This window comes from Cornus florida, unplaced genomic scaffold, assembly GCF_030987335.1.
Source record: "Cornus florida cultivar Cherokee Brave unplaced genomic scaffold, ASM3098733v1 CherokeeBrave_3.0.0_Hap2_Chr11, whole genome shotgun sequence".
Taxonomy (NCBI): Eukaryota; Viridiplantae; Streptophyta; class Magnoliopsida; order Cornales; family Cornaceae; genus Cornus; species Cornus florida.
Genome location: NW_026775581.1, coordinates 46,621,039 through 46,647,969, shown reverse-complemented (window position 1 = coordinate 46,647,969; position 26,931 = coordinate 46,621,039). Strand labels below are relative to the sequence as shown.

Below are 26,931 nucleotides of genomic sequence, written 5' to 3'. Positions count from 1 at the left end.
TGTACTAGAAATCTTTATATATTCCTTCATATCAAGCTTCAATACCATTTTTCCCATCTGAGATAATAATTTGAATGAAAAGTGCCCCATTTCACCTTTTCCTTCATCAACTATCTTACAATTGGTGAGTGATTTGAGAAGTCTAGAGATCAAACCATATGAAATGGTGAACAAAATTTGGTGAAACACAATTTTAATTTTCTAAAATTTGTTGCTCAAACATTGAGACCATATTATAAAAACAATATAGACTTTTACTATGTATCAAACAGTGATAAAACTTTAGATGGTGCTTTGGGTAAATTCATTATTATATATTTTGAAAATGATGGGCATATATATATATATATGCAGTGGTTTATTTGTTCAAGACAAATATATAGACATAAAAAAACAAGCGCCCCATGCACAATCTTAACCATTTGTCACAAGGAGATAGAGAAAACAGACACAATATATTATAATAATATATTAATAGGGTTTCACAAATATCACTGATGCTACATCATCTCTGTTCACACACTAACCAAGAAACACATTCAGCCAAAGCTGATAACAATGACTTCACTCAAAACACACAAAACACTCACTACTTGCTTAATTTTCAGTAAAAGGGTTGAAAATTGAATAATAATAAAATGACCATTTACTACTAAAGTGGCGGGTGGTAAAAGCCCACCACTGCCCTTTTTCTGTCCTCCTTAAAAACGACCAGGACAGAAACCTCACACATAACCAAATGTAAAATTACGAAAAAGGCCACACTAAAATAAGCCCTTTTCATTTTTGACCCAAAAAAACATAAAAACCTAGGTTGCACATGGATTCCGTTCAAACCGTGATTCAATCTGAACCAATCTAATTCGTGTGAAATGGTTCGAATTTGAAATTCGTGTGCAATTTTTGAAAAACTGATGCTAGCTAGTACGAACTATATATGTGTGTGTATATATATATATTTAAGTGAATTGTCCGCCGGTGAAGGTTTGGCCAAAGGACCAGCTAGCAGGGGCAACATTGTCACAGATCACAGTACGGCCATCGCTTGTGGTGACCTTAAAAGAGAGGGTCTGTCCGTTGAGGTAAGTGTTGCTTTGCCAGTTCTGACCCCAGTTTCTAGACAAGGTTTGCCACCCAGTCCCTGAACCTTTCATTGAAACGGCTTGGACATCACCCGCACCTCCAACGTTGCTGATTAGGACCAGGTTGAAGTAGGAGTGCCCATTTATGGTGAATCTGATGCCTCCTCTCTTCTGGCAGGGTACCCTACAAATAAAAAATATACCCCAAATTAAAACTTGAATGTATACAAGGCCATAATTGAAAAACAACAATTTTGCGTTTGAGAGCATCAATTGCATTCGATTTGGAATTGAACAAAATTTGAAATTAAAACTTATTTTATTTTTTTTTCAATTTCTCCATGTAAGTGTGAGAGAAGGGCCCAAAGGTATCTAGGTCAACAAAGGGAAAAATTATTACATGATGCGAAATATTTGGTCTGGTATACAAATATATATATATACACACACACTTCCTCTATCTCAGTATTTTAGAAACTTTGATTTGTGAGTTACAGTTGCTAAAGTACCCATTTAATTTGTGTAAGTAAAAATAAAACTAACACATTTACATGTAAGGGAATTACTTTACATGTAAGGGAATTACTGGAGATGTGATAGGGTACCCTACAAGAAAATAAGACTCAAATAGGTGCACACCTTCTGTAAGAGACAGGTACAATCCCAGCTGAGTATTGAGCAATATGTTGAAAGACAGGCTGAGCGAGGTCAAAATGTTGCTGTGGAGGGTTGCACCACCCGCCTGCATTGTTAGGGAGGGCATTGTTGGGAGGGCAGAAATTGGTGGCTGTGACCACAATAGAGCCAGGGAGGCACCACTTAGGGTCATTCACACACTTGATCTCGAAACAAGCCCCACAGCTCAATCCATTGTTGAACAGAGCGGTGCTCAAAGCTGCTGTGTTGGTCCCGTATCCCTGGCTGTATAGGTTACCATACCCACACGCTCCACCTGCACAAAGGGACAAAAAGTTTAGTACCAATTAATTGTATGTATAGACGTATGTATGTATCTATATATGTATGCATGTAATTTACAAATATGTATTGTTACATACCCATTGTTCCAGAAGCATCGCCACCCCCATAGAAAGTGGCATGAGCATCAACCCATCCCTCTTCATACCCACGAGCAGATGAGTATAGAGAGAGAAAACCCACTACGAATAAACCGAAAAGAGACATTTTCTTGCACAGAAGAGTTATGTAGAGAGAGAAACAGAGGGAGGGGGGGGAATGGGTTTGAGGAAATGGGGAGGGGTGAGGTGGGGAATAAATAGAGAGGGCTTAGGGGGAGGGGCAAAGGAGTAATTTCATGACAACCTTCCGGGACCATTGAGCTGTGGGGACCTAGTAAAGCCAGGTGCAAGGCGGTTTCTTTCCGGTGCGAAGAAGGCACTTTTTCATGAAACCACGTATTTTAGGAACCTCTGTCCCCTCTCTCGACTGTGTCTCTGTAAAAGAAGTCCTAAAAAAACACTTCAGCTGTATACGAGAAATTATTATGTATATCGAACTTGTTCTGCTTTGGATATGCTCAAGCGGTTTGCTTGCTGGAGTTTGGTGATTTGCAAGTCTAAAGTTTGGTTTTGAGATCTCACTGAGTGTTATTTGTGTGAGATATATTTTTGTAATTGGCTAATTTCGTTGTCAAAACAAGTCCTATCAAGTTAATTTTTCGGTTACAAATTTCAAAGATGGAAGATCGGATGTGGATTTTAAGGTCAAGTGTTCATGGTATACTACACCCCGAGATGATGAGAACAACGCTATAAGAAGTTTTGAGAGGTAGTGAGAACATTTAGGAAGGGTTTTGAAAGGTTCGGAACAAGGTTTTACATTCTGTCCATCTTGAACTGGTTCAAGATCTATCAAACAGGTTCAACTACATCAGAATGCAAAAATTTCAAGACTGACCATCTTGAACCGGTTCAAGAGGGCTGAACCGGTTCAAGAATCCGTGAGATTCAGTACTGTCCATCTTGAACCGGTTCAAGATGGCTGAACCGGTTCAAGGACTTCTAGCAGCACTTGGATTTTAGTTTCTTTTTTGCTGAAAGTTTTCTTTTTGATCCCAATTTCCTTCTAAGTCCTATACACGAATTTTATAATATTTTTTGAGGGATTAGGACTTTCAAAATTCTATATAAACCATGTCATATACATTGGTTTAATGGTGTGGCTTGAGGGAAAATCAATTCTATATTTTGAGAAAGCCATCTAGAGAGAGAAAATTCATAAAATCAATTATGATTATTCTGAATTTATTTATGAGAGCATACACATATATTCATGAGTGATTTTGTGGTGTTGTTCTCTATCTCATCGGAATCGGAGCTATACTGAAGATTCAGATATTCTAAATGAGAAGCAGGATTTAATTCTCCTACAATCGAGTTCAGATCTTAAAGAACAGAAGTAAGCGCTATCACACTTTGAAAGGGTTGGAGCATTCGTGCAGTGCTGTCTGATCTATCTGCTACTCTTCTACAAATATCAAGTGTAAGCCTGAGATCAAATTGCTGTTGGACGGGGAGTCGCAAAACCAAAGGATCAACAGCGGTTGGTGTGGTGTAGAACGATAGGGTGTAAGCCAAGGTCAAAGTTCGGTATATTTTGTTTCAAATATAGTGGATTGGTTTACTTTGGTCTGTATAGTCTACGAGGTTTTTCCCATAGCAGTTGACATATTTTATCAATTGGGGTTTCCTCGCTAAAAATCTTGGTGCAATCTCTCTAAACTTAACTTGCTTTACTTTTCAGTATTTATATTTATGATTGTGGGTATTTAATTGATCATGCAATTTAATGAATTATAAATTAAGCAAGTTGACCTAATAATCAGATCTAGGTCATTAAAGGAGTTAATCACAAGTAAAATCAACTGTTTTCGCACCCCGTGTAACTCTTGTTTCACAATTTGTGATTAAACTTACCCGACTCAAATGAGAATGCGCTTTTCAGAATCCTCATGAATTAGTGGACTTGTTGAGGGTGGAGGTATGAGTTCGTGCCTTTCTGAATATTTCAAATTAATAAAAAAAATTTAAAAACAAACAAAACAAGTGGACGTGAAACTAAAATGAGTTGGTTTTATTTATTTTTTTATTGCACATTAACTTTATGTTGGAGCAGAATCACATAGTCGCGGACTATTTAATAATTCTATGTATATATTTAAATTTACACAATTACACATAGATTAGATTTCGATAAAAATTTAATCAAATTCAATCTGATAAATAGAATGTGAATTGAATATTTAATTTGATAATTCGTTAATGATTCGTATTTAATAATCTATTAAGTTAACAGATAGGATATGAATTATGATCAATCCGATCTACATATTTATCTGTCAAATTCTTATAAAGTTGATGAACCTTTTTTAAAAAAAAAAAAATTTGTTGTTTATGTAGAATTTATTTTATCATGTAAAATATTAGAATTTTTAACTATACAAGTTTTTCTTTATTATTTTTGTTAATTCTTTCTTCCTTCTGTTGATTTTCTTCATTATTATTTTTTAAATAAAAAAATCCAATATCTAATTCTTCTTTATTTTATTTTATTTTATTTTTATTTTTCCCTATATTTTGGTCATTCTCTTTCTTTCTCTTAATTCTTTTCTTAAAAACTTATTTTGAAATTTTAACAAAAAAATATACCTCTTGTCGGACCGAATTATTGAATGGGATATCTAATAAAACTATAAAATTAGATATGACTTCACTAACCAATAATTCGTCCACTCATCGGATTAGAATCGAATAACGTATATTTCTCATCCGATTAAAATCGAGGAGGCAAGATCCAGATTCGATCAGTTAACAGCCCTATGCATAGGGATGACAACAGGGGCCGTGTTTAGGCAGGTGTACCCTTCCCCACCCCTGCAACTGTTTGAAAACCCCGCTCAAAACCACAAAAATGGGGGGACTTTTCACCTCATCCCCGCAACCGTTTAACATTTTTACCCATGTGGGTACTCGCCTTGCCCCGTTTAAGACTATAATTTATTTTGTTGAAATAGATTTGCTCTTTTTTTTTTCTCTCCGCATCTTCAGTTCTTTACCATTGCAGCTTTTCTTCTAATCAAATTTATTTGTTACTTTAATATTGTTATATAGTGTACTTAATATATATACCGGAAAATATATATATTAATAAAATCAGGGTACTTAAGTAATTTGTTTATTTAAACGGGACGGGACGACCTACTCCTGTCCCACACCAAACTCGCACAGATTTTTATTACATCAAACCATTCCCGCCCAAATAAACTAAACGTTCCCCCAAAACTGCCAAAAATGGAATAGAATGAGGCGGGTAACAGCGGGACGGGTCACATTATCATCCTACCCATGCATATGTGTCTATATTATTCATTTATAAATTCCCATGCCTATACTCTATGGGTTAACCATCTTTATATATATATATATATATATATATATATATATGATGAATACACACACAAACACACACATTCTTGTTTTAATAGTATGGGTGAGACCCTCTTGAAGGGGTTTGGCCCTAAATGTATTTATACCCAAGTTGTTCATCCAATCATGAAATCATTTGCTCCACCAAGAGAAACAAAACAACTATCAGATCTAATTGGATGCAATTTTAAATTAATAATAATATCTGAAGAATTAAAGATAGGGAGTATATTTTTATTGCTACATTAATAATAATATTAGATGCATTTTGGCTTGTTTCCAAATGGGACGTTACTACTATTAAAGATCTGGACAACTATAATTGTCAGTGAATTCCAATAACTTTGAACTCGAATGATCTATATTAATATTTGCTGTCCCGTGTAGAATATTATGTAAATTATGAAATCTATAAATTTGTAAAGAAATATTTACTTGTGAATATTTGTTAAGATAAGCTTTAATTTAGTCCTTTTAAACAAAACTTGCCATTATCTTTACTTTTATAATTCTGTAAAGATATTAACTATGATATTTTTCAGTTTTTTTATTTTTTTTTATTTTTAATCCCGAATAAATCCCTTTTTTAAGAAAAAATAATACTCCCTAATAAAATAAAATAAAATAGCAACTATGTTCTTTAACTTTATTTGGAATTAATACTTTGTTCTTGATGGCAAGTGGCAACCTATGTTCCATTAACCATGATGAAAAAGCCATAATGATGTACCTTTTCGGCTGTGGCTGTAGTTTTGCTAGAGATCTTTTGTAATTTATTTTATAATTATTTTTTTTTTATTGGTGTCGTGCTTTTTAAAATATTTTTTTTAATTTGTTATTAGGCACCTGCACTCTATTTATTTTACATGTATCAAATAATTAATGAAAAATTTCTCTGATTCCCAATAAATTCAAACTTTTAACCTTGGAAGAAGTTTGAATGGAGAGTTTTTGCCAAAACTATCTGATATTTTGTTATTAATAAGTTTAAAAAAAATGATGAGAAAAAAAAAAAAGAAAAACAAAAACACTAAGACCTAATAGTCCACATCTATGAAGTCAAGGTACGTGAAGCAGTTTTAGACTATTACATGAAGGTGTCATACTTTACTTACATCGTCTATTCACTTCATAAAGATTTTTTAATCAACTTTTCTCTTCTAGATGTGGAAACAACCAAAAAAGTCTTATAAGTGTAAGACTTCTTTTTCCCTGCCATTTTTCTCCTTTGTTTTTTTTCTCTCCTATTTATCAAAACAAAATTTAAATTTTTTTTTATATTTAATTATTTTTTATAGGATAAATATCCATAAAAACATCGAAATTCTAATCACTCCAATTGGACTAATTAGATTGAGCTAGGTGATTAGTTTAGAAAGAACTTTTATACATTTTAAATATTAACTAAAATGTATAAACTAATTAAGAGTAAAGTCAATTTATAATTTAAGGCCTTGTTTGTCAACCACTTTTGTTTTAATTTTTGTTTCTTCAGATAATGTAATGTAAGTCTTGTCAACCACTTTTGTTTTAATTTTTGTTTCTTCAGATCATGTAATGTAAGTCTGTAAGGAAGCAAAACACAAAAGTATATTTGATAATCTGTGATGTGGTTTGAATAATACTTAAATATTTTTAAAAGAAGTCAAAGTTAAAAGCCACCAGTTGGTCATTTCAGTTACTTTCGCGTTGTGGCAAAACATTATAGTGATGAGCAATGCACCCAAAAAACAAAAAACAAAAAAAAAAAAAAAAAAAAAAAAAAAAAAAACACTTAAATGACCTTTTATTAACTACTTATTTTATTTTTCAAACTTCAACATTTTTTTTACTAAACATATTTTAATATTTTTTCTTACAACAAATATAGTATTACCAAATATATTTCTGATTATTACTGAACACACTTCACAATATTTCTGATTACCAAATATATTTATTCCCACAGGAACTGATCCTCTCCAATAAAAATTCTCTCCAAACATCTACAGGTATTAATCCTACGACTACTAAGGCGTCACGTCAACAACTTCTTTGACTCACTAAATATATTAAAAGTTATTGCACTTTCTTAAATTAAATTACAGGTTTACCCACATCAAAAAAAACTTTTTTTTTCTCTTTCTCCTCACTTATATATATATATATATATATATATATATATATATATATATATCTACAGATTATATACGATTCAACCCTCTTTTTTACTATTGAATCGATTTTTTATTTTTGTCAATTCCAATTAAAATTGATTATAATCCTTTAACTTGTATTTATATCCGATTTAGGAAATTCAATTATAGTTCTCCAATAATATATATTTAAGAATTTGAATAGTTTTGTTAATTGTCATCACCAAGCATTGGAATTATTAATTGATTCGAAGGCTTCAAGCTTGAACAATTTGTTAATTGAAGGTTTGAAGCATTTGTTCGCCACTTTTCAATGGATTCTTGTAAACCCAATTCGATGAGACACTCAACTCTCTAGAACAACATAGAAATAAAGAAAGAAAGAGGAGGTTTGAGAGAGAGAGAGTTATCAATGACGGATCAAGAAAAGGAGCAAACTGGGTGTGTTCTAGCCGCGTGTGTATATACATACATACATATATATATATATATAGAGTGAAAAGGAAGAGACGAGAAAAATAAATTTTTTTTTTAATATGGGTAAATTTGTAATTTAACATAATTAGATATTTTAATAAAGTACAGTAACTTTTAATATATTTAGTGAGTCAAAGAAATTGTTGACGTGGAGCCTTATTAGTTGTAGGATTAATACCTATAAATGCTTGGAGAGAATTTTTATTCCCGTTTATTCCGTTTTGAGTCAAAATAATAATATGAAATAAAAGAGGTTGCCAAACAAGGCCCAAGTCTCTATAGTGTTACCAAATTATTTTAAGAGCGGCTCTGTTTGTTTTCACGTAAAATATTTTCCCGTAAAAGATTTTTATTTTTCAGGTAATATATATATATATATATATATATATATATATATATATATATATATATGTTATTTTTACTTTTTGTTTGGCAAAGATTTAAATCGATATTGCGGTCTAGTCCATCGGTGAGACATGTAAAATAATTTATCAAAAATTGATAGGTAAATTATTATTGTTAGATTAAATATTTTTTTTATTCATAAATATTTTATGACAATTAAATATCAAAAATTAAAAAAATATTTTATATATAAACAAACAGAGCTTAAAATATAATGATTCGTAGAGGTTATAATTTAACTAAGAAGCTAGTCGAGGACCAAAACTTACATTTAAAGAATAAAAAATCTTTAAGTAGCTTTATTGGTTAGCCAATTAGATGTAGATAGCAAAGTGCTTTGTTGAAACAACCGACTAAATTTTCTAACACATGATACATACATACGTATATTCAATATTTGACGGTAGTAGAGCCGATTATCAGGACTTCAAAAAGCGTGAAATTGCTTAACGAATTCAATACCAATTTTGACTCATTTATTATATATACATGTCGATAGAGAATCCACAGATCAACTTGGCATTCAATGTCACCTGTTAGGCTTCACACACAAACACACACACACACACAGTTATTTAGCATGCACGTGGGTGATGTAGGGAGTGACTTATGGTGATCAAGCTGCTACTGCCACATTCAAAGAACCAAGAAAAAGGCTATTATATCACTTAATTTGTATTTATTGAATAACAGCTTGCCTCTTCACCATACAATTCCAAAAAACTGAAACTTCTGGTTGAGTGCTGGGCATGTGCAACCAATGGATAATAATAAATTAACAGAAAAAAAAAAAGAAGATTCCCAATTAGTAATCATATCATATATCAGCATCCTCCACAGTCCATACCTTGCATTTGAACTCTGCTTCGTTTCTCTTTTAGCTGCCTTCTCTTTTCTGTTATTTTCAGTAAGCTGCTTTCACCGCCTTATTTCTCTTTATGGTCATCATAATTTTGTGTGTGTATGTATATATATATATATATATATTCTTCCTCTTTTATGGTCATAATTAATAGAGTATACATATATATCATGCTATGTTATATATATGGTCTGGCCTTAAAAGGGAAAGTATTTTAGGCCTCATTAATCATTTAGGGTTTTTATTTTTAAAATTTTTAATCCTGTCAATCCAAGAGAGGAGGACTTGAATATAGATATACTTGTTCGGAGAACTGAAGTGAATTTAAAATGATTGAATTTTAGTCTAAATAAAAGGTCGATTATTGAAATTATATTTTGGATTTGAAGGGAATGTGAAAGTAGAGTAGGAGGGACATTTTGAAATTATTGCAGCTATGGATTTCAAATAACTCCTATCTATTATTTGGAATCCATATATCTTAGATCTAGATCACTCAAACTAAGTTCGTGTTATAATCGTTTTCATGGTGAAAGGTAACTTTCCTTATTTCAAATTCTTCAATCCAAACGAAGCCTTAAACTCATTGAACTCTGTTTTCCTTCTCATTCACATTTCGTTGTTACTTGCTAAATTGGAGCAAAGAGATTAGAATTTACATACAGAATTTGACTATGCCAAGTGTTTTCTTTACTAATTATAGATTAATATATTCAAAATATATCTAAAATGATCTCCACGGCCTTCTAATTAGAAGGTTAAGGATTTGAGTTCCAATGTGTAATTGAAGTTACTAAATTTAGTAATGTTACGTTTGTACTAAATTTAGTAATGTTACGTTTGTGAGTGTTGAATCGGCATTTTAAAATTGAATTTGAATAAATTTAAATTTTATCTCAAACGTCGATTTAGTTTTTCCAAACTCAATAAAAGAAGTTTTGATGTGTGTTCCGCAGATATTGTGCTATTTAAATCTGTTATTAGTGTTCAGTTCTTTCAAATTCAATAAAGAAGTTTTGATGTGCATTCCGCGTATATATTGTGGGATTTAAATCTTTGGTTACTGCTCACGGTATTCAAAACCGGTTTACAAATGAAATGAGCCGCAGATTATGCCATTTAGCTGGTGAAAGCGACTTGAAGTGTTTTTTTATGGGATTGCAAGTCTGAACCGCATAAGTTTTCTCAATTTGGCTCTTTACTCATTTTGGCTTTTTTCCCTCTATGTTATTTCCTTTTCTCCCTCGGTTTCTTCAGCAGAAATCAATAAAACCAAATCCTGAAAACACCCGGCCAAAACATGAAACAAAGAACAAATGCAACAAAACCTGCAAATGACAGATTATTTCCCTTCACCATCATACAATTTTGTCTTCCATCTCAAACCCTGCCATCAAAAGTACCAATATTCAGTTACTGTTGTAAGAGAGACAATTACCCAAATAAAATTTTGAATGACAGTTCTTTTCTTGGAAAAAGATGAATATTGTGTTCATTTAAACTTCTTAAATATAGGGGAATACCAAATAAATTATTTTTAATAAGAGTAATGCGCTGAAGAGAGCCCTCTCTCGCGAGAAGAGTTATGAACTCTCTATATTTAACCAATTTTTAGAAATTGGTGAAAATTCAAATAAATCATTTAATACATCTTTTAATTTATGAGTAGTGATACTTACACCGAACACTTGCACTGAATTGTCTAATTGAATAATTTTTAATTGGCTATTTGTACTAAATACAACTAAGTAGAGGGTTCAACTTTTTTATTTGTTGGATAATTGACTAATTAAAAGAGTAGGTCTAACAATTCACTGCAACTATTCGGTGCACGAATCATTTTCCTCAATTTATTGGTTAAAATGGAGCACTCATGAGGAGGGAGCTCTCAATAGAGTAGCCGGGAAGTCTACTTATTTAACTACTGTATTGTGATAGCTTTTTGAAATTTATAAAAAATTTCAATAATTCATTTAATAAATCTTTTAATTTATTGGTTAAAATGAAGGGTTTATGGTAAGAAAGCTCTCAAGAAAGCATTGCTCTCTGAACAAGGGCATATAGTTTACTCGGTCTTAAAACTTAGGGTAAATTACACTGCCCTCCCTTGAGGTTTCGTCAACATACACACACCTCCCCTCTTGTTTGCCAAATTACGATGACCTTCCTTGAAGTTTGTATCTTAGTAACACTTTGTTCCTTTTTGTTAATGGCTGTTACTGGTTAACACAGTCAACAATGAGGTAAACATTTTTTTTTATTGAAAGTTACGATAGTGCCCTTTTCATTACCCTTCTTGACAACTATATATCCACTTACTCAAATGGAATTACACCAATACCCTCCGACGTTAATATTATATTAATACTGTTTGTTGTCGTTCCTTGTTAAATACCTTAAGTATGCTTTTTGGATTTGCAACTCGTTGTTTAGTCTTTAGTTAAATCTTATTAGGTCTTGTTTGGAAAACTTTACTATTAATTTGTTTTGCTAAGAAAATTGATTATCTGCCAAATTCCTAGAGTTAAAAAGGAAAAAAAAAAAAAATGTTAAGACATTGGGTTTGTTCCATACAAGAAAAGGAAAAAAAAAGTGAATATCAGAAGATATATATATATATTGTATAGTTGTATAATAACAATTTTCGGTAGAAGATAAATACAGAGAATTTGGCAGAAGATAAAAAAACACGAACATTTAGTCACATACTTACTTGTTGTGATGGTAGGTGTAGGTGCAGAATTTCACTCAACCAATAATAATTGAGAAAAATAAAACAACTCACTCAACAAATAATGAAAATAAACAAGAACAGTATATCGAGAAGCGTAGAATTGCTTGATCCCTTTATTGGAGGTCTAAACCTCTATTTATATACAAAAGATTGTAAAATTATGGTAGGACTCGCGTTGCTTATCCTCCAATTCTTTCTATATAAACATTCTTTACTAATAGAGTTCTTTCCATTGTCTAATTTTTCATACATAGAACTTGCCTTGTACAGAACTTCCTATCTCAGAATTTTCCTTCTACGGTAAATCCTTCAACTGGTAGGACTTGTGTATTCTTGAGTAACTGGGCTGAACATACTTTGATCCGGCTGGGCTTGAGTAACGGACCGGATGTTAAATATTAACATGTTGGGCTGATAATCTCTTAATTCGGGCTTCAACAGGGCTGAAGGTCATATAACAATAGTATTGGGCTTGTGAACAATGATCTCAATTTGGGCTTGAGCATGATGGGCCTTATATGTCCTTGGAATGTAGATATGGGTAGTGGTGACGTGTGCGCTTTTTATTGGAGGGAGTTTTTTTCCCTCCACACTTTGCCCCAAATTTCGTTTTTAATTGAGCGACGGCTCCTATTAAAGAGGGAATTGAAACCGGTTTTTTACTTTGCTTCAGAAACGGTTCGAGGTCTTTCATTATTACTCCGTCATACAAGATTTTGCAAGAGTTACATTTGCCCTTGCTGCACTTCTGCGTTCTTCATTCCATCGCTTTGTCAGGTTAGTCTCGCATCTTTCTCTTCAATATTTTATTATGAGTACTTCATCTACTCCCGAACGTATAGACCTAGGGGATTCTGAATCCACACCTTCATCTTCCCCCGTTCGCATTAGGGCTCCCCCTCCTAAGGTTTCTACAGATCGCCCTTTGTTGAATCCATTAGGTACTTCCCCTTTTCCAACCGAGACATCCACCTCAGGCTCTGATTATGTTCTTACTCATGACAAGAAGAAAGTAATCATCTCTATTCGCCGCATCAAGTTCTCTATTGCTTCGGTAATGGAAGAATTTGATATTCCTGAGGGAGTAGAAATTGCAGAATATCCCGAGGGTGCCGATTTTACCTCCGGCGAGGGAATTGAGGAGGATGAGTTGCTTCTTTCGGTGGGGCATCTTAACGCCCTCCGATTCCCTCTTCATCCCTTCTATCATTTAGTTTTCAATAAGCTGGGTCTTGCCCCCCTTCAGGTAAACCCTAATTTCTTTCGCATCCTTTCGGCACTGTTGGTGCACCGAAAATTAGAGGCTCTGGATTTGACCCTTGCCGACCTTCTGCTTACTTACAATATATCTAAGCATGGGACTGAGCCTGGTCGCTTCTTTTTTACCTCTCCCCTTCATCAAAGGATATGCACGAACCTTCCTTCATCCGAAAAGAAGTGGAAAGAAAGGATGGTTATAGTTAAAGGAAAATGGTTCGTGCCCCAATCAATTACGCTCCCCATCCCCCACAAGTTCGGGAAATTAGGTATAGAATACTTAACCTCCCTTCATACTAAGTGTTCTGGCTGTTTTCTTTGCCAAGTCTTAATGTTTCGCCGTACTTATGAGTTTCTTGGTGATTTTTCAGCTACATTCCCATCCTCCGCAGCAAGGAACAGACTTTCATTTCTTGAGGAACGAGTCTGGAGTGACCCCTCGCCTATCGAGGACTTGCTAACTTCTTCAAACCTCAAGGATATTGCCTCCAGTGCTGTTGCTGCAGACCTCATGGATATGTCTCTACCATCCTTTGACAGTTTCCCTATGACTGAGGAGGAGGTACGGAGGGCTGAGGCTTTAAAAAAGAAAGCCGAAGATGCCCAACCCTTGGTTGTTATTAGATCAACTGAGGATGAGGTAGAGGTTGAGGAACCACCAATGAAGAAATCTCGCCTCAACCCCTCATCCTCTGGCAAGGGCAAAGTCCCCTCTAAGAGCAGAGGGAAAAAAGCTGGAGAGGCCGAACCTGAAGATGAAGTCAGGGCCTTTGTTCTAGCTGAGACTGGGGCTCCTTGGACTCCTTCCTTCACCAGGGCTGATAGGTCAGTCCTGCACTCAGGGGATTCTGTGATTACAGACCCTTCGGCTGCACTGGCGGTGGCTCGAGGAATGTGGCTCCCAAAGGACGAGGAAGCCATCAGCCAAATGGGGTTGGAACAACTACTCCCCTCTGCCCCGGTCCGGGCCATAGAGGTTCGCATTGCTCCTTCAGAATTATGTTACTCTTGCTTGCTTATGTTTATACTTATGCTTATATTTTGCTCTCCTGTTAAACGGAGTTTATACCACACCATGGCCCTCTGCGCCACTGCTGAAGCTCAATCCCTCTCCATCAAGAAGCTGGAAAAGGATCTTGACAATGCAGAGAAGAGAGCCACTACTGCCTCTACTAATCTGAAGATAGCTTCTGAAGCCAAGGATGCGTATAAGAGGCAGTTGTCAGCCTCCGAGGCTAAGGTGGATTCTCTTCAGGCCGAAGTTCAACGCTTGACCGAGGCTCTTACTACTTGCTTCAAGGCGGGGAAGCAAATGCAGGGGCGCTACTCCTGTCTGGCACACCTGGCTAGTGCTAAAGCATTCCGGTCTGGCTATAATCAGGGCTCAGGCCCTAAGACGATGGATCAGGAAGCTTTTGACAAGCAGGTGGGGGTGCACTTCCCATACGATGAAGGGCCAGAGGCTTTGGAAGCTGAAATCCGCTTTGCCAAGATGGTGAAGGCGCACCTGAAGGGTACTACTAGCTCGTCTGCTCCTGCGGCTTCAATTCCTCCTACCCCAAGTCCTAATGTAGTGGATGCTTTTGAATCTACTCCCTTCGATCCGAAGAGGAAGTAGAACCATGTATTTTGTTTTTATGGACAACCTGTTTGGGATAATGAATATAACTTTTTGTTTTAGGCTTACCTGACTTGTTTTTGCGTATGCTCTTGATACTGTTCATATTTCTCTGACTAGTAATGTGTTTAAACAATAAACATTGTCTTTATGCTTCGGATTTATGCTATCCATGAAAACGCAAGGATGGTGGGAAGAAGGAGATCATTTTAACAGTTTAGTTGATATCGCAGGATAATTCATATGGACAATGATTTAACTGTTAAATGAACCCTCCTTACCTTTTACTTGCCTGCAGTAGACGTATACATACTCTTTCCTTCTCGTGTGTTCCTGATGTGGGGTGGATCATGATGAACTTATGATATATCCGCATCCACAGGGTATTAAACACTTGGAGTCCAGAGGAAAGAGTTCTGATCCGGGCACCAGAGGTCTAAAGTGAATTATTCCTCGGCACTGAGTGTGGAGGAATATTGCTGAATAGGACACTTAGGGTCCAAATCTATCTCGGACACTTAGGATTCGAGGCGAATTATCCCTCGGCACTGAGTCGTGGAGGACTAGTGCTGAACAGGACACTTAGGGTCCGAAGCTGTCTCAGACACTTAGGATCTGAGGCGAATTATACATTCCCTGGTGTGGAGCCGGAGGGGAGGTTTTGCCGAGCCGGACACTTAGGGTCCGAGGCGAGACTTTCGCCGAGCCGAACACTTAGGGTCCGAGGCGAGATTTTCGCCGAGCCAGACACTTAGGGTCCGAGGCGAGATTTTCGCCGAGCCAGACACCTACGGTCCGAGGCGAGATTTTTGCCGAGCCAGACACCTAGGGTCTGAGGCGAATGACCCACTCTCCGGCGCTGAGCCTGAGGAGAGGTTTAAATAAATCACTCCCTGGCGCTGAGCCAGAGGGGAGGTTTTGCAGAGCCGGACACTCAAGGTCCGAGGCGAATGAACTACTCCCCGTCGCTGAGCCTGAGGGGAGGTTAAATGAATTACTCCCCGGCGCTGAGCCTGAGGGGAGGTTTTGCCGAACCGGACACTCAAGGTCCGAGGTGAATGAACTACTCCCCGGCGCTGAGCCTGAGGGGAGGTTAAATGAATTACTCCCCGGCGCTGAGCCTGAGGGGAGGTTTTGCCGAACCGGACACTCAAGGTCCGAGGCGAATGAACTACTCCCCGGCGCTGAGCCTGAGGGGATGTTTGTTTTATATTTTTCCTCAAACCACTTATCATGAGGCCGAGGATTCAAAAATGATAAGAGGCCAAGAAAGCGAGTAACAGTGGCTGTGAAGTTTTCCATTTGTTGACTTTGGAGACCTGCCTCCTCCACTGATACTCCCTTCTTGGCAACCAAATGTTGTGGATCACCCATATATGAACCGCATTTCTTTTCTATTTCTATCCGATGTGGAACATAGACTAAATTTTGTCAAAAAGGTCGGTGTAAGGAATGCCTCTGGTATTGAGCTTGACAGCCTTCAATACCAGTGGGCCCTCCTTACACCGTGATTAACTATTTGAATATTTTCATATATAACAGAATGGGGCACATACTTTTTTGTCGATGTGGGATAGAAAGGTTTAAGCACAGGCCATAACTCATGTTTTGTTGTTTTTTGTTTTTGTTTGAAAAAATCAGACGAATGCCATGCATGCATAGACGAATGCCATGCATGCATAAAAATCGCATAATCATAGAGTAGTATGGCCCCCCATTTTTATAAAAAGAAATAAAAATAGAGGAAAGTTGTACTGAATATAGAAGCAAAATAAAGAAAAGTTTGGCTAACTGTGGACATACGCAGCTTTATTTGTGAAGAAGTTGTAGCAAAATGGACAAACTTAACTAATGGAAATACCTTTTCAGGTGTATTGCGTTCCAAGGACGCGCAATGGGACGTCCACCAGCTTCGGCCAAACGATATGCTCCTTTCCCCACTACTTCGGTAACCCTGTAGGGTCCGGTCCAATTAGGTTTCAGTTTCTTTACATGAGCTGTCTCCTGCTTCAAAACCCAATCGCCTACCACAAAGCTCCTGAATTTGACGCATTTGTTATAACTGTTACACACCTGCTGTTGGTATACCGCGAGACGAATTGCTGCTGCATCTCTCCTTTCGTCCACCAGATCAAGGCTATGTTCGAGTTGTTGCTCATTGTTCCCCTCCAGTACCAAGGATGTCCGAAGGGTTGGGATTATGGACTCGGTAGGAATGACAGCTTCGGATCCATATGCCATAGCAAATGGGCTTTCTCCCGTGGGTCGTCTTGGAGTGGTTCGATAGGCCCAGAGCACTTGAGGGAAATTCTCGTACCACTTTGTCTTCAATTTCTCCAATTTTTTCTTTAAGCACCCGAATATCGTGCGATTAGTTATTTCAGTTTGCCCATTGCCCTGTGGATGACTAACTGCAGCCAATTTTTGCAGGATTCCATGTTCGCTAAAGAACTTCCTTGTACTTCTGTTATCGAGGTTCTTACCATTGTCCATTACGATGACTTTTGGTACCCCAAACCGGCAAATAATGTTGCTCCAAATGAAATGCTTTACTTCTTCGTGGGTGACGCTAGAGAAGGCTTCAGCTTCCACCCACTTGGTGAAGTAATCCGTAGCCAGAAGCACATGCTCCTTTTTTTCCATGGTTTTGGGTAATGGTCCTACTATATCAATCCCCCATTGGGCAAACGACCATGGATTAGCCATGGCGTGCAAACCTTCGGCAGGTTGGTGCTTTATTGGACCATGGCGCTGACACTTGTCACATCTTCTTGAGTATTCCTCGGCATTCTGAGCCAAGTATGGCCAGAAATAACCTTGGGTTAGAATTTTGTGTGCAAGGGATCTTCCTCCGGAGTGGTTTCCACAATCTCCTTTATGAACTTGTTTTAGAATTGTGAGAGCCTCAGTAGGGGTTAAACACTTAAGATAGGGACCGGAGAATGACCTTCGGTACAACTGGTTATTGATGATTGCGTACTTAGCCGCGGTAAGCCTAAGCTTCCTTGCCTCAGCTTTCTGATTCGGGAGAACTCCTTCCTTGAGGTAGGCCTCGATTGGATCAATCCAGCAGGGTTCGCGCGGTACTTTCGGGATCACCATCACCTCTTGCCGGGGATTAATGCTGGGTTCTTCGAGAACATCGATTGGAACAAGCCGAATCAACTCTTCATCTGAAGATGATGCGGCTGCGGCCAATCGATCTACTTCGGCATTTTCATCTCGTGGTACCTGATGGAACTCGATTTGATCGAACTCCCGGATAGCACTCTCTACAGCATCTTTGTACGACTTCATACGTTCCTTCTTGGGAGAATATTGCCCTGTCACTTGATTGATCACAAGCTGTGAGTCACTAAAAACTTTTAAACACCGTACCTGTAGCTGTTTAGCTAGCCGAAGTCCGGCGAGCAACGCCTCATACTCGGCCTCGTTATTAGTAGATAGGAAATCTAGCAAAATTGACTGCTGCAGCTTGGTACCCTCGGGTGTTGTGATGTCAATCCCGGCCCCTGCCCTTTTCCGGTTGGAAGAGCCATCAACCCGTAACTCCCAGTATGGCTCTTGAAGTGTCGGTTCCTCAGGTTGATCTTCGTACTCTAGTAGGAAATCCGCTACTAACTGCCCCTTGTGAGATACCTTCGGTGCATAGGTGATGTCAAAAGAGCTAAGTTCAATAGCCCATTTTGTAATTCGACCAGACAGGTCTGGTTTAGCTAGGATAGCTCGTATAGGGTGATTTGTGAGTACCACTATGCTGTGAGACTCGAAGTAATGTCGAAGTTTCCTCTTGGCATAAATTAACGCCAGGATTACTTTTTCCGTCTTGCTGTACCGTGTCTCGGCATTCGTCATCGTTTTGCTTGTGTAAAAGATTGGGTGCTGAAACTTGCCTCCTTCTTTGATCAACACTGCGCTCGTTGCTACAGCTGATACTGCTAAGTATAGGATGAGAGTGTCTCCGGGCGTTGGAGCAGAAAGGATCGGGGGTTTCGTCATGTAGCTTTTCAATTGATTGAGAGCTTCCTGCTGCTGAGGTCCCCACATATCTTTGCTTTTGGATCGAATAGCATCAAAGAAAGGTTTATACTTATCAGATAATTGGGATATGAACCGGCTGAGAGCCGCAATTCGGCCGGTTAGAACTTGCACTTCTCTGCAGGTTTTTAGCTCCTGGTTCTGTATGAGTGCCTTTGCCTGAGCTGGGCTTACTTCTATTCCTCTTTTATTTACGACGTGCCCGAGGAACTGTCCTGATGAGACGGCGAAGGAGCACTTGGTGGGGTTCAGCTTCATACTGTACCTTTTGAGAGTATCAAAGACCTCCTGGAGGTGCTTCGGGTGGTCCTCTTTCCGTATACTCTTGACCACCATATCATCGATATAGGCTTCAATTGTGTTCCTCAGCAGATTATTGAAAATTTTATTGACAAGTCGCTGGTAGGTGGCTCCGGCATTCTTTAGGCCGAAGGGTATCACTCTGTAGCAGTAAGTGCCCGTCTCTGTAATGAAAGCGGTTTTCTCTTCATCTTCAGGATTCATGGGAATCTGATTGTAGCCAGAGTATGCATCGAGGAATGTGAGCTTCTTATAACCTGTCGTAGCATCCACCATTTGATCAATTTTGGGCAGAGGGAAGCTATCTTTCGGGCAAGCTTTGTTAAGGTTGGTATAATCTACGCATACCTTCCATTTCCCATTCTTCTTTTGAACGACCACCACATTTGAGAGCCACTGTGGGTACTGCACCTCTCGAATGAATCCTGTTTGTAATAGCTTATTTACTTCCTCGGCTATTATGCGATTCCGTTCAGGTGCAAACCGTCGGTGCCTCTGCTTGACCGGCCTGAATTCTGGGTTAACCCTCAAACTATGGCATGAGACCCTAGGATCGACCCCCACCATGTCCGAGTGATCCCAGGCAAAGACATCTGAATTGCCCCGAATGACCCTGATCACTGCTTCCTTCTCTTCGGCTGTGCAAGATGAGCCAATGTAGGTGACCTTCTGAGGGTCTCCGAGGACTACCTCTATAGCTTCGAGGGACTCCTCGGTAGGTGCTTCAGCCTCGGCTTCTTCCTCTGCCTTGAGATACTTGGGCAGAGGATATTGTAACTGCTATTTGATTGCGCCTTTGGGATTCGCCTCTAACTTAGGTGATTTCGACGCCTTTTTTGCTTCTTGTAGCGTTAGCATGTAACATTCTTTTGCAGCCACCTGGTCTCCCCAGAGGTCGATGACTTCCCTGCCATCTGGGGATAAACACCTCATTACTTGATGAAGGGTAGAGGGGACTCCGTTCATACGATGGATCCAACCTCTCCCCATAATGAGATTATAAGATGGATGAATCTCCGTCACGACAAAGTTCTCCTTCAGAGTCCTCTTTGCTGCAGTAACGGATAGATCGATCACCCCAAGCGGATTCACCCTAGTACCATCAAATCCCATTAGGGGGCTGGAAGTTGGCTTGATGGACGATGGTGAAACCCCTAACTGATCAAAAGCTGTTTTTGTAATGATGTTGGCGCTACTTCCCGGATCTATCAGCACTCTCCTGATCATATAATTCGCTACCAGGAGGCTGATGACCAAGGGGTCCTCATGCGGGCGCTGAACCCTAGAAAGATCATTGTTACCGAATCCAATGTTGATGCTGCCTGGTGCAACCGTGTTTACCGAAGACAATCTTCGTAACTTATGAGCCTCTCTCAGCCTGGATCTGTGCAACTCTTCAGACTCTTCATCATCTTCTGACCTTCCGTGTATAGCATGGATAACCTTTACCTGACCGCCCTCTACCCGTCGAGGGTTAACCTCCCGAGGTTTTACGTGCTCCTTCGTGGTGAGATACTCCACCAACTCTTCTCTCGCTATCATACTTTCTACCTGTCGCTGTAGGGACCTGTAGTCATTGGTGGTATGCCCATAGTCTCTATGGTAGGCACAATGTTTGCTTTTGTCCCTCTACTCCAAGGGTTGTTTCATGGGCTGAGGAGTTGCGAACCTCATCTTATTCTCTTGGAATAGGCGCGCCAAAGTAGTACGGAGAGGGGTAAGCCTGTCCTCTGTCCTTCGCCTCTTCTCAGACGCTTGGGTGACTTGCGTGGCGGTATGAGGAACTTTCTGCATCCTTGTGCTCGCAGCTTTCTCTCGAGACTTGTTCTCCACTGTGACGAGGGTAGCGTGCTGTGCACGGTGGGCTACGTTTTCCTCCAACCGAATGTAGATTTGTGCCCTAGCGTTCAAAGTCTGCATATCCGGGGGGGGGGGGGGGGGAATATTTGACCAAGGATGTGTGAAACTTGGTTCCCTGGATCATTGCCAACTTAAATATTTCGATTGCCGTGGTAGGGTGGCAATCTGCTATCTCCGAGGCCTCCATGTTAAACCTGGATAAAAAATCTTGCAGAGTTTCTCCCTTCCTTTGCCTTATGGTGAAAAGGCTGGCGATACTTTTCTTCTGCTTCTTATTTCTGCAATACTGGGCTAAGAACATAGTGCACAAGGTCTCATAATCAGGGATAGACTTGTGTGGCCTATTCCTGAACCATTCTAACGCTGCTCCGGTTAAACTGGTAGGAAAAACCTTACACATCCACGGATTGTTATGATCATCCAGTGCCATCTTTTGCGCATAATGATCGAGATGCCGAGAGGGGTCTCCTGCCCCATCGAACTGGGTGAAGGATGGCATAGTGAACTTCTTTGGTCTCTCCACAAGGTACACCTCGTCAGTAAAGGGGGTCTTGACCAAGGAGTTTTTGTGCTCTCTAGCCATCTCGGCTGGTGTCTGAACTCTTAAGAGCTTCTTTTCGTCAAAGGCATCTTGTACGCGTGCGCCATCTGGAACGCCATTGGACCATACCGTAAGCCTATGGCTGGACTCGGCCTGTTCGTCCTGTGTGCAATGCGGGAGATTATCCGAAGCAACCTCCTCGGACCTCGTCCCTTGCTTTTGCTGAACCTCATTAAGTCGAGCCCCGTTGGGTGGTGTCTCGTTGGCTGGAGGCTCGTGAACCGGAGGTAAATTTCGGGTGGGGGGTGGTGCTGCAGAATCGCCTGGTGGTGGTTGTGGCGTTAGCCTGGCCATGGCCGTGTGCAGCGTATGAGTCTGCTGCTGAAGCGCAGCTATCTGGGCGACACTCGTATCGTTTGCTTGCCGGAGTGTCTCAAATTGGTGCAAGAACTCTTCTCGCATCTTTTGCATCAATTCTATCTGTTGATTCATTGCTGACTCTCCGTTTGACATTCCAGACACGACTAAGGATTTGATTTGAAGAACAAGTGGGAGTATATTTTTATACGTTTCCCACAAACGGCGCCAAAGTGTAAGTGCAGAATTTCGCTCAACCAATAATGATTGAGAAAAATAAAACAACTCACTCAACAAATAATGAAAATAAACAAGAACAGTATATCGAGAAGCGTAGAATTGCTTGATCCCTTTATTGGAGGTCTAAGCCTCTATTTATATACAAAAGATTGTAAAATTATGGTAGGACTCGCGTTGCTTGTCCTCCAATTCTTTCTATATAAACATTCTTTACTAATAGAGTTCTTTCTATTGTCTAATTTTCCATACATAGAACTTGCCTTGTACAGAACTTCCTATCTCAGAATTTTCCTTCTACGGTAAATCCTTCAACTGGTAGGACTTGTGTATTCTTGAGTAACTGGGCTGAACATACTTTGATCCGGCTGGGCTTGAGTAACGGACCGGATGTTAAATATTAACATGTTGGGCTGATAATCTCTTAATTCGGGCTTCAACAGGGCTGAAGGTCATATAACAATAGTATTGGGCTTGTGAACAATGATCTCAATTTGGGCTTGAGCATGATGGGCCTTATATGTCCTTGGAATGTAGATATGGGTAGTGGTGACGTGTGCGCTTTTTATTGGAGGGAGTTTTTTTCCCTCCACAGTAGGCTACCAGGAACCCTAAATCATCCCTAGGTACCAAGATATGGAGAAGTGAGAAGAGATGGAGATGGAGATGGAAAGAAGCAGTTAATGAGATTTAATGGTAGGTAAAAAGTAGTTTATTTATTTATTTATTTTTTCCATGACTTAAAAAGTAATAATAAAATACATATGGGCATTTTGGTCTTTGAAATTTTGAAATAAAATACAATATGTATAAGGACATAATTATAATTGCACAACAATAGTTAACGCCATCCAATCACAAGGGAGGTCAGTGTAATTTGACAAACAAGAGAGGAGGTCTGTGTATGTTAACGAAACCTCAGGGGAGGTCAGTGTAATTTACCTTAAAACTTATGATGAAGTTGAATATTTAAAGCAATGGCATGGCTTGAGAGTGTAATACATTTATAAAAGAACAATCAGCTGTGTTATGACAGTGATTTAATGAAGAATTCATTAAAAGCCCAATCTATTAAAGAAAAAATAAAAATCACATAAGAACACCAAACAAATTATAGAAATATCATTAGGCTTTACTTGGTTTGTAACTATAAAAACAGTTTTCTCTTTTCGGGAAATTGAAAACTGAAAACAAAAAACTGTACAAAAAATTCTGCTTGGTTTAGTTTTTTAAAAATTATTTTTTGAAAACTCAATTATAAAAAAACCTATTTTAAGAGAACAATTTTTTATAGTTCTCTGAAAATTGTTCTCTATTTTCTGAGAACTGTTTTCAAAGTTACAAACCAAGCATGCCCATGGTATCCAAGCGTCGTCCCTCTATCGCTTTGCTTCCTCTATCATTAAAATGTTACTCTGACAGTTTGAGTTCCTCTCTCTCCCTAACTCTACAAAAACTTTCTTGTCCAAAGATGTGTCAATTTTCACTCAAAAGTTTCTCAAAAGGGCTAACCCTTAGCTTCTTGATTCTCTCCATTCTCTATCCATTGATTATGCTTCAAAATCTAGTTCCTCAATCTCCAATTGGCTAAACCCTAACCCTAGCTCGTCCAATTCCTCCATTAGAGATAAATGCAACATATACCACATCAGTGGTGCCAGAAAATCCTCCTGCAAAAACGATGAGGATGTGTTACGGAAGTGGCGTAACTTCTTCGAGGAGGCCACGGTTTCAAGTTAAAAAATAGTGGCTCCGATACCAATTGTGAGTTGCGCTATACAGAATGGATGTGGAAGTTTGTATTAAAAATAACATACCTAGTGAGGGGTGAATATGTTTTATTTGCTCTTTTATCCAATTTTTACTTATTTTAATTTTATCAAAATAAAACTAAAATCAAACACACAAAGCAAAAATAAAGTACAAGTAAAGTAAATAAAGTTGAGAGATGATACCGAGATTTTAGCGAGGAAACCCCGATTGGTGGAAATCAACTAATCGTTATGGGAATAACCTCGGAGACTTTGCCGTCTCGAGCAAACCGATCCACTATATTTGAAGCAAAGTATAACTCAATTTGACTCAGGCTCACACCCTATTGGTTTACCAAAAACTAATTGCTAACAATCACTGGCTTTGCGACTCCCTCGTCCAAACAACTCTTGACCTCTGGCTTATTCTTGATCTCTGTAGAGGGATTGTTGGTAGATCAAATAATATTCCACGAATACTTTGACCCCTTCAAAGTGTGATCGCTCCATCCCTTCTCTTCAAATCAAAATTTGTAGAAGATAAAACGAACTTCTGCTTTTTCTCTGAACTGTATCAATGGATATTCAACAATTCAGCCTCCGATCAGATAAAGAACACCACCCTAAGATCACTCAAGTGTAATAGTGTGTGCTCTCAAGCATTTAAAAATATATAGAACAATAAAGGATGATTTTCTGTCAAAAATACTCTCAAAAAGCTTTCAATAGCCAATATATTTTTCTTTAAACTCTAATAAATAACAAGAGAAAAAGAGTTTATATAAAATTTTGAAGACCTGATCATACTTGAAAAACAAGTTAAAATCGTGCATAGTTGTCTCACAAAAATTTGATAAAAAAAGAAACCAAGTTAGACTAGAAAAACAATTTCTAATTTGGTTTCAGCAAACTTGGACCAGTTGGGAAAAAATGCAATCAGTCCAATTTTGGTATATTCAAAATCTTTTGTTTCAGGGAACTTGGACCAGTTGGAAAAATTGGCAACCACTCCAACTTTGGTAGTGCACTTTGTGAAGAAATATTTTTGAAAATATTTACCTAATGCCTAACCCTAAAATCTTACTAAAAATGAACAATATGTGTCCTCACACACTTACATTTTCTAATATGTTGTTCCCATCTAATCGGAGTATGTTGACATGTTCCCAATACTTCAGTTCCGTTTCCAAACTCGAGACTCAAAATTAAACAATACATTACAACTCGATTGGGCTTGTTTTGACACTGAAATTTGCCAATTATAAAATTTATATCTCACAAAGTCAAGTGTTATTGAATGGGAGAGTTGCAAAACCAAAGACATTCTACAATTGGTTCTGAAAGAGTGTGAACTTGGGTCAGAATCCATTGTCCTTTAGTTTGACACTAGTGGATCGGTTTGCTTGAGACGAGAGTTTTTGAAATTTTTTTGAGACGATTGGTTGATTCCCACCAATCATGGTTTCCTCGCTAAAAATTCAGTATCATCTCTCAAACTCTAATTTACTTGCTTTACTTTACTGTTTATATTTTTATAGTTGTGAATGTTTAATCTGTAATTATTATGGGTAATTAATAAATCACAAAAATTTAGCAAATTGATCTATTCATCCCTTTTTAGGTCATTAGAGCATTATTTACAACCTAATCAACTAACAACTTCCATATTGCTTTACTCACGTACATGAATACTTTACTTAATCATTTTAGCCTCTCGCATTACGTGGCATAGCCACGTTAGATTCGGTGATATTTTGGGTGGTTAGAATCGATAAATGTATCACTATTCTTACCAAAATCTATTTCCGACTATAATAAACCTTAACTTACTCTTATAAGAATCAACACTCGTCACAGAAGACCAAAAACTCGTAACTTGTTTTAAGCAAATCGATGAGACCCCATAATCAGTGCAACCTTTGCCTAGGAAAAGAAACAACTCTGGTCTTTCTTTTTGACTGGACATAGGGAACATATCACTTGCTCATATAACTACCATATCCGAATTTGAGATTTAAAAATTCAAGTAACAACGTTCTGGGCACACCTTAATTTTGATTAAAATTACGCCGTTCATGGCAAAATGACAATATTACACCCATAAAATCTCATCTTAAGCTTTGGTTTCAAATGGGTAATATTGACCTTTCACCACTAATTAAATTCAGAAGCACTTTTTAAGGTTCAACTGTCCCTTGGATTTGATGATGGGCAGCTAAAATTTGAATTTGAGGTCTTTTTTGGCATGAGTTTTGTTTCTGCTATATTTGTTTTTGAGCTGTTATAATATCGTATCGATTTTAAAAACAAAAACATGTTTGGTGCAACCTTATTTTATTTATACAGTGCTAAAATATTTCGTAAATAGTGATCCAAAACCAAAAAGTTATTTTTTCTTATTTTGAAAAGTTATGTTTTCTTGTTTCGATAACTGTTCATGGCTCAAAACCAAGTTCTAAACAAAACGCTTTAAACAAAGCGTACGTCAAAAACATCGTTTCTAAATGTGTTTCCGATTTTTTTCTTCAAAAACACTTCTACAGCAAAAATGTTATTTCTTGTTTAGCTAAAAACAAAATGCCTAAAACAAAGCGCATATCAACTGTCCTTAAGGAATCAGTTGGTCAGCTTTAGAGACTTCTAAAGCAGTGAATTTTGATTTAGAGAAGTAAAATATTAATTTGAAAATGGATATTATTGATTATTTAATGTGGGCATTGATAAATAATTAATTAAATAGCGTGTGCTTTTAGCAGGATTGTGGAGCTAGCATGGCATGGGTGTTGCAGAGCACAAAAAAGCTGCTGAAAGGTTCTCACTGTTTTTAAAGAT

At 37.9% G+C, this 26,931-nt stretch overlaps 1 protein-coding gene across 1 annotated transcript; it reads right to left on the bottom strand.

The window, feature by feature from the left end:
- Positions 1–436: 436 nt before the first annotated feature.
- On the bottom strand, positions 437–2,310 carry LOC132285773 (expansin-A15-like). Its single transcript, XM_059787990.1, has 3 exons — positions 2,141–2,310; positions 1,722–2,034; positions 437–1,266 (listed from the first exon to the last, which is right to left on the bottom strand). The coding sequence occupies exons 1-3, from the start codon at positions 2,265–2,267 to the stop codon at positions 960–962; spliced, it is 747 nt and encodes a 248-aa protein (XP_059643973.1). The 5' UTR covers positions 2,268–2,310; the 3' UTR covers positions 437–959.
- Positions 2,311–26,931: the final 24,621 nt, after the last annotated feature.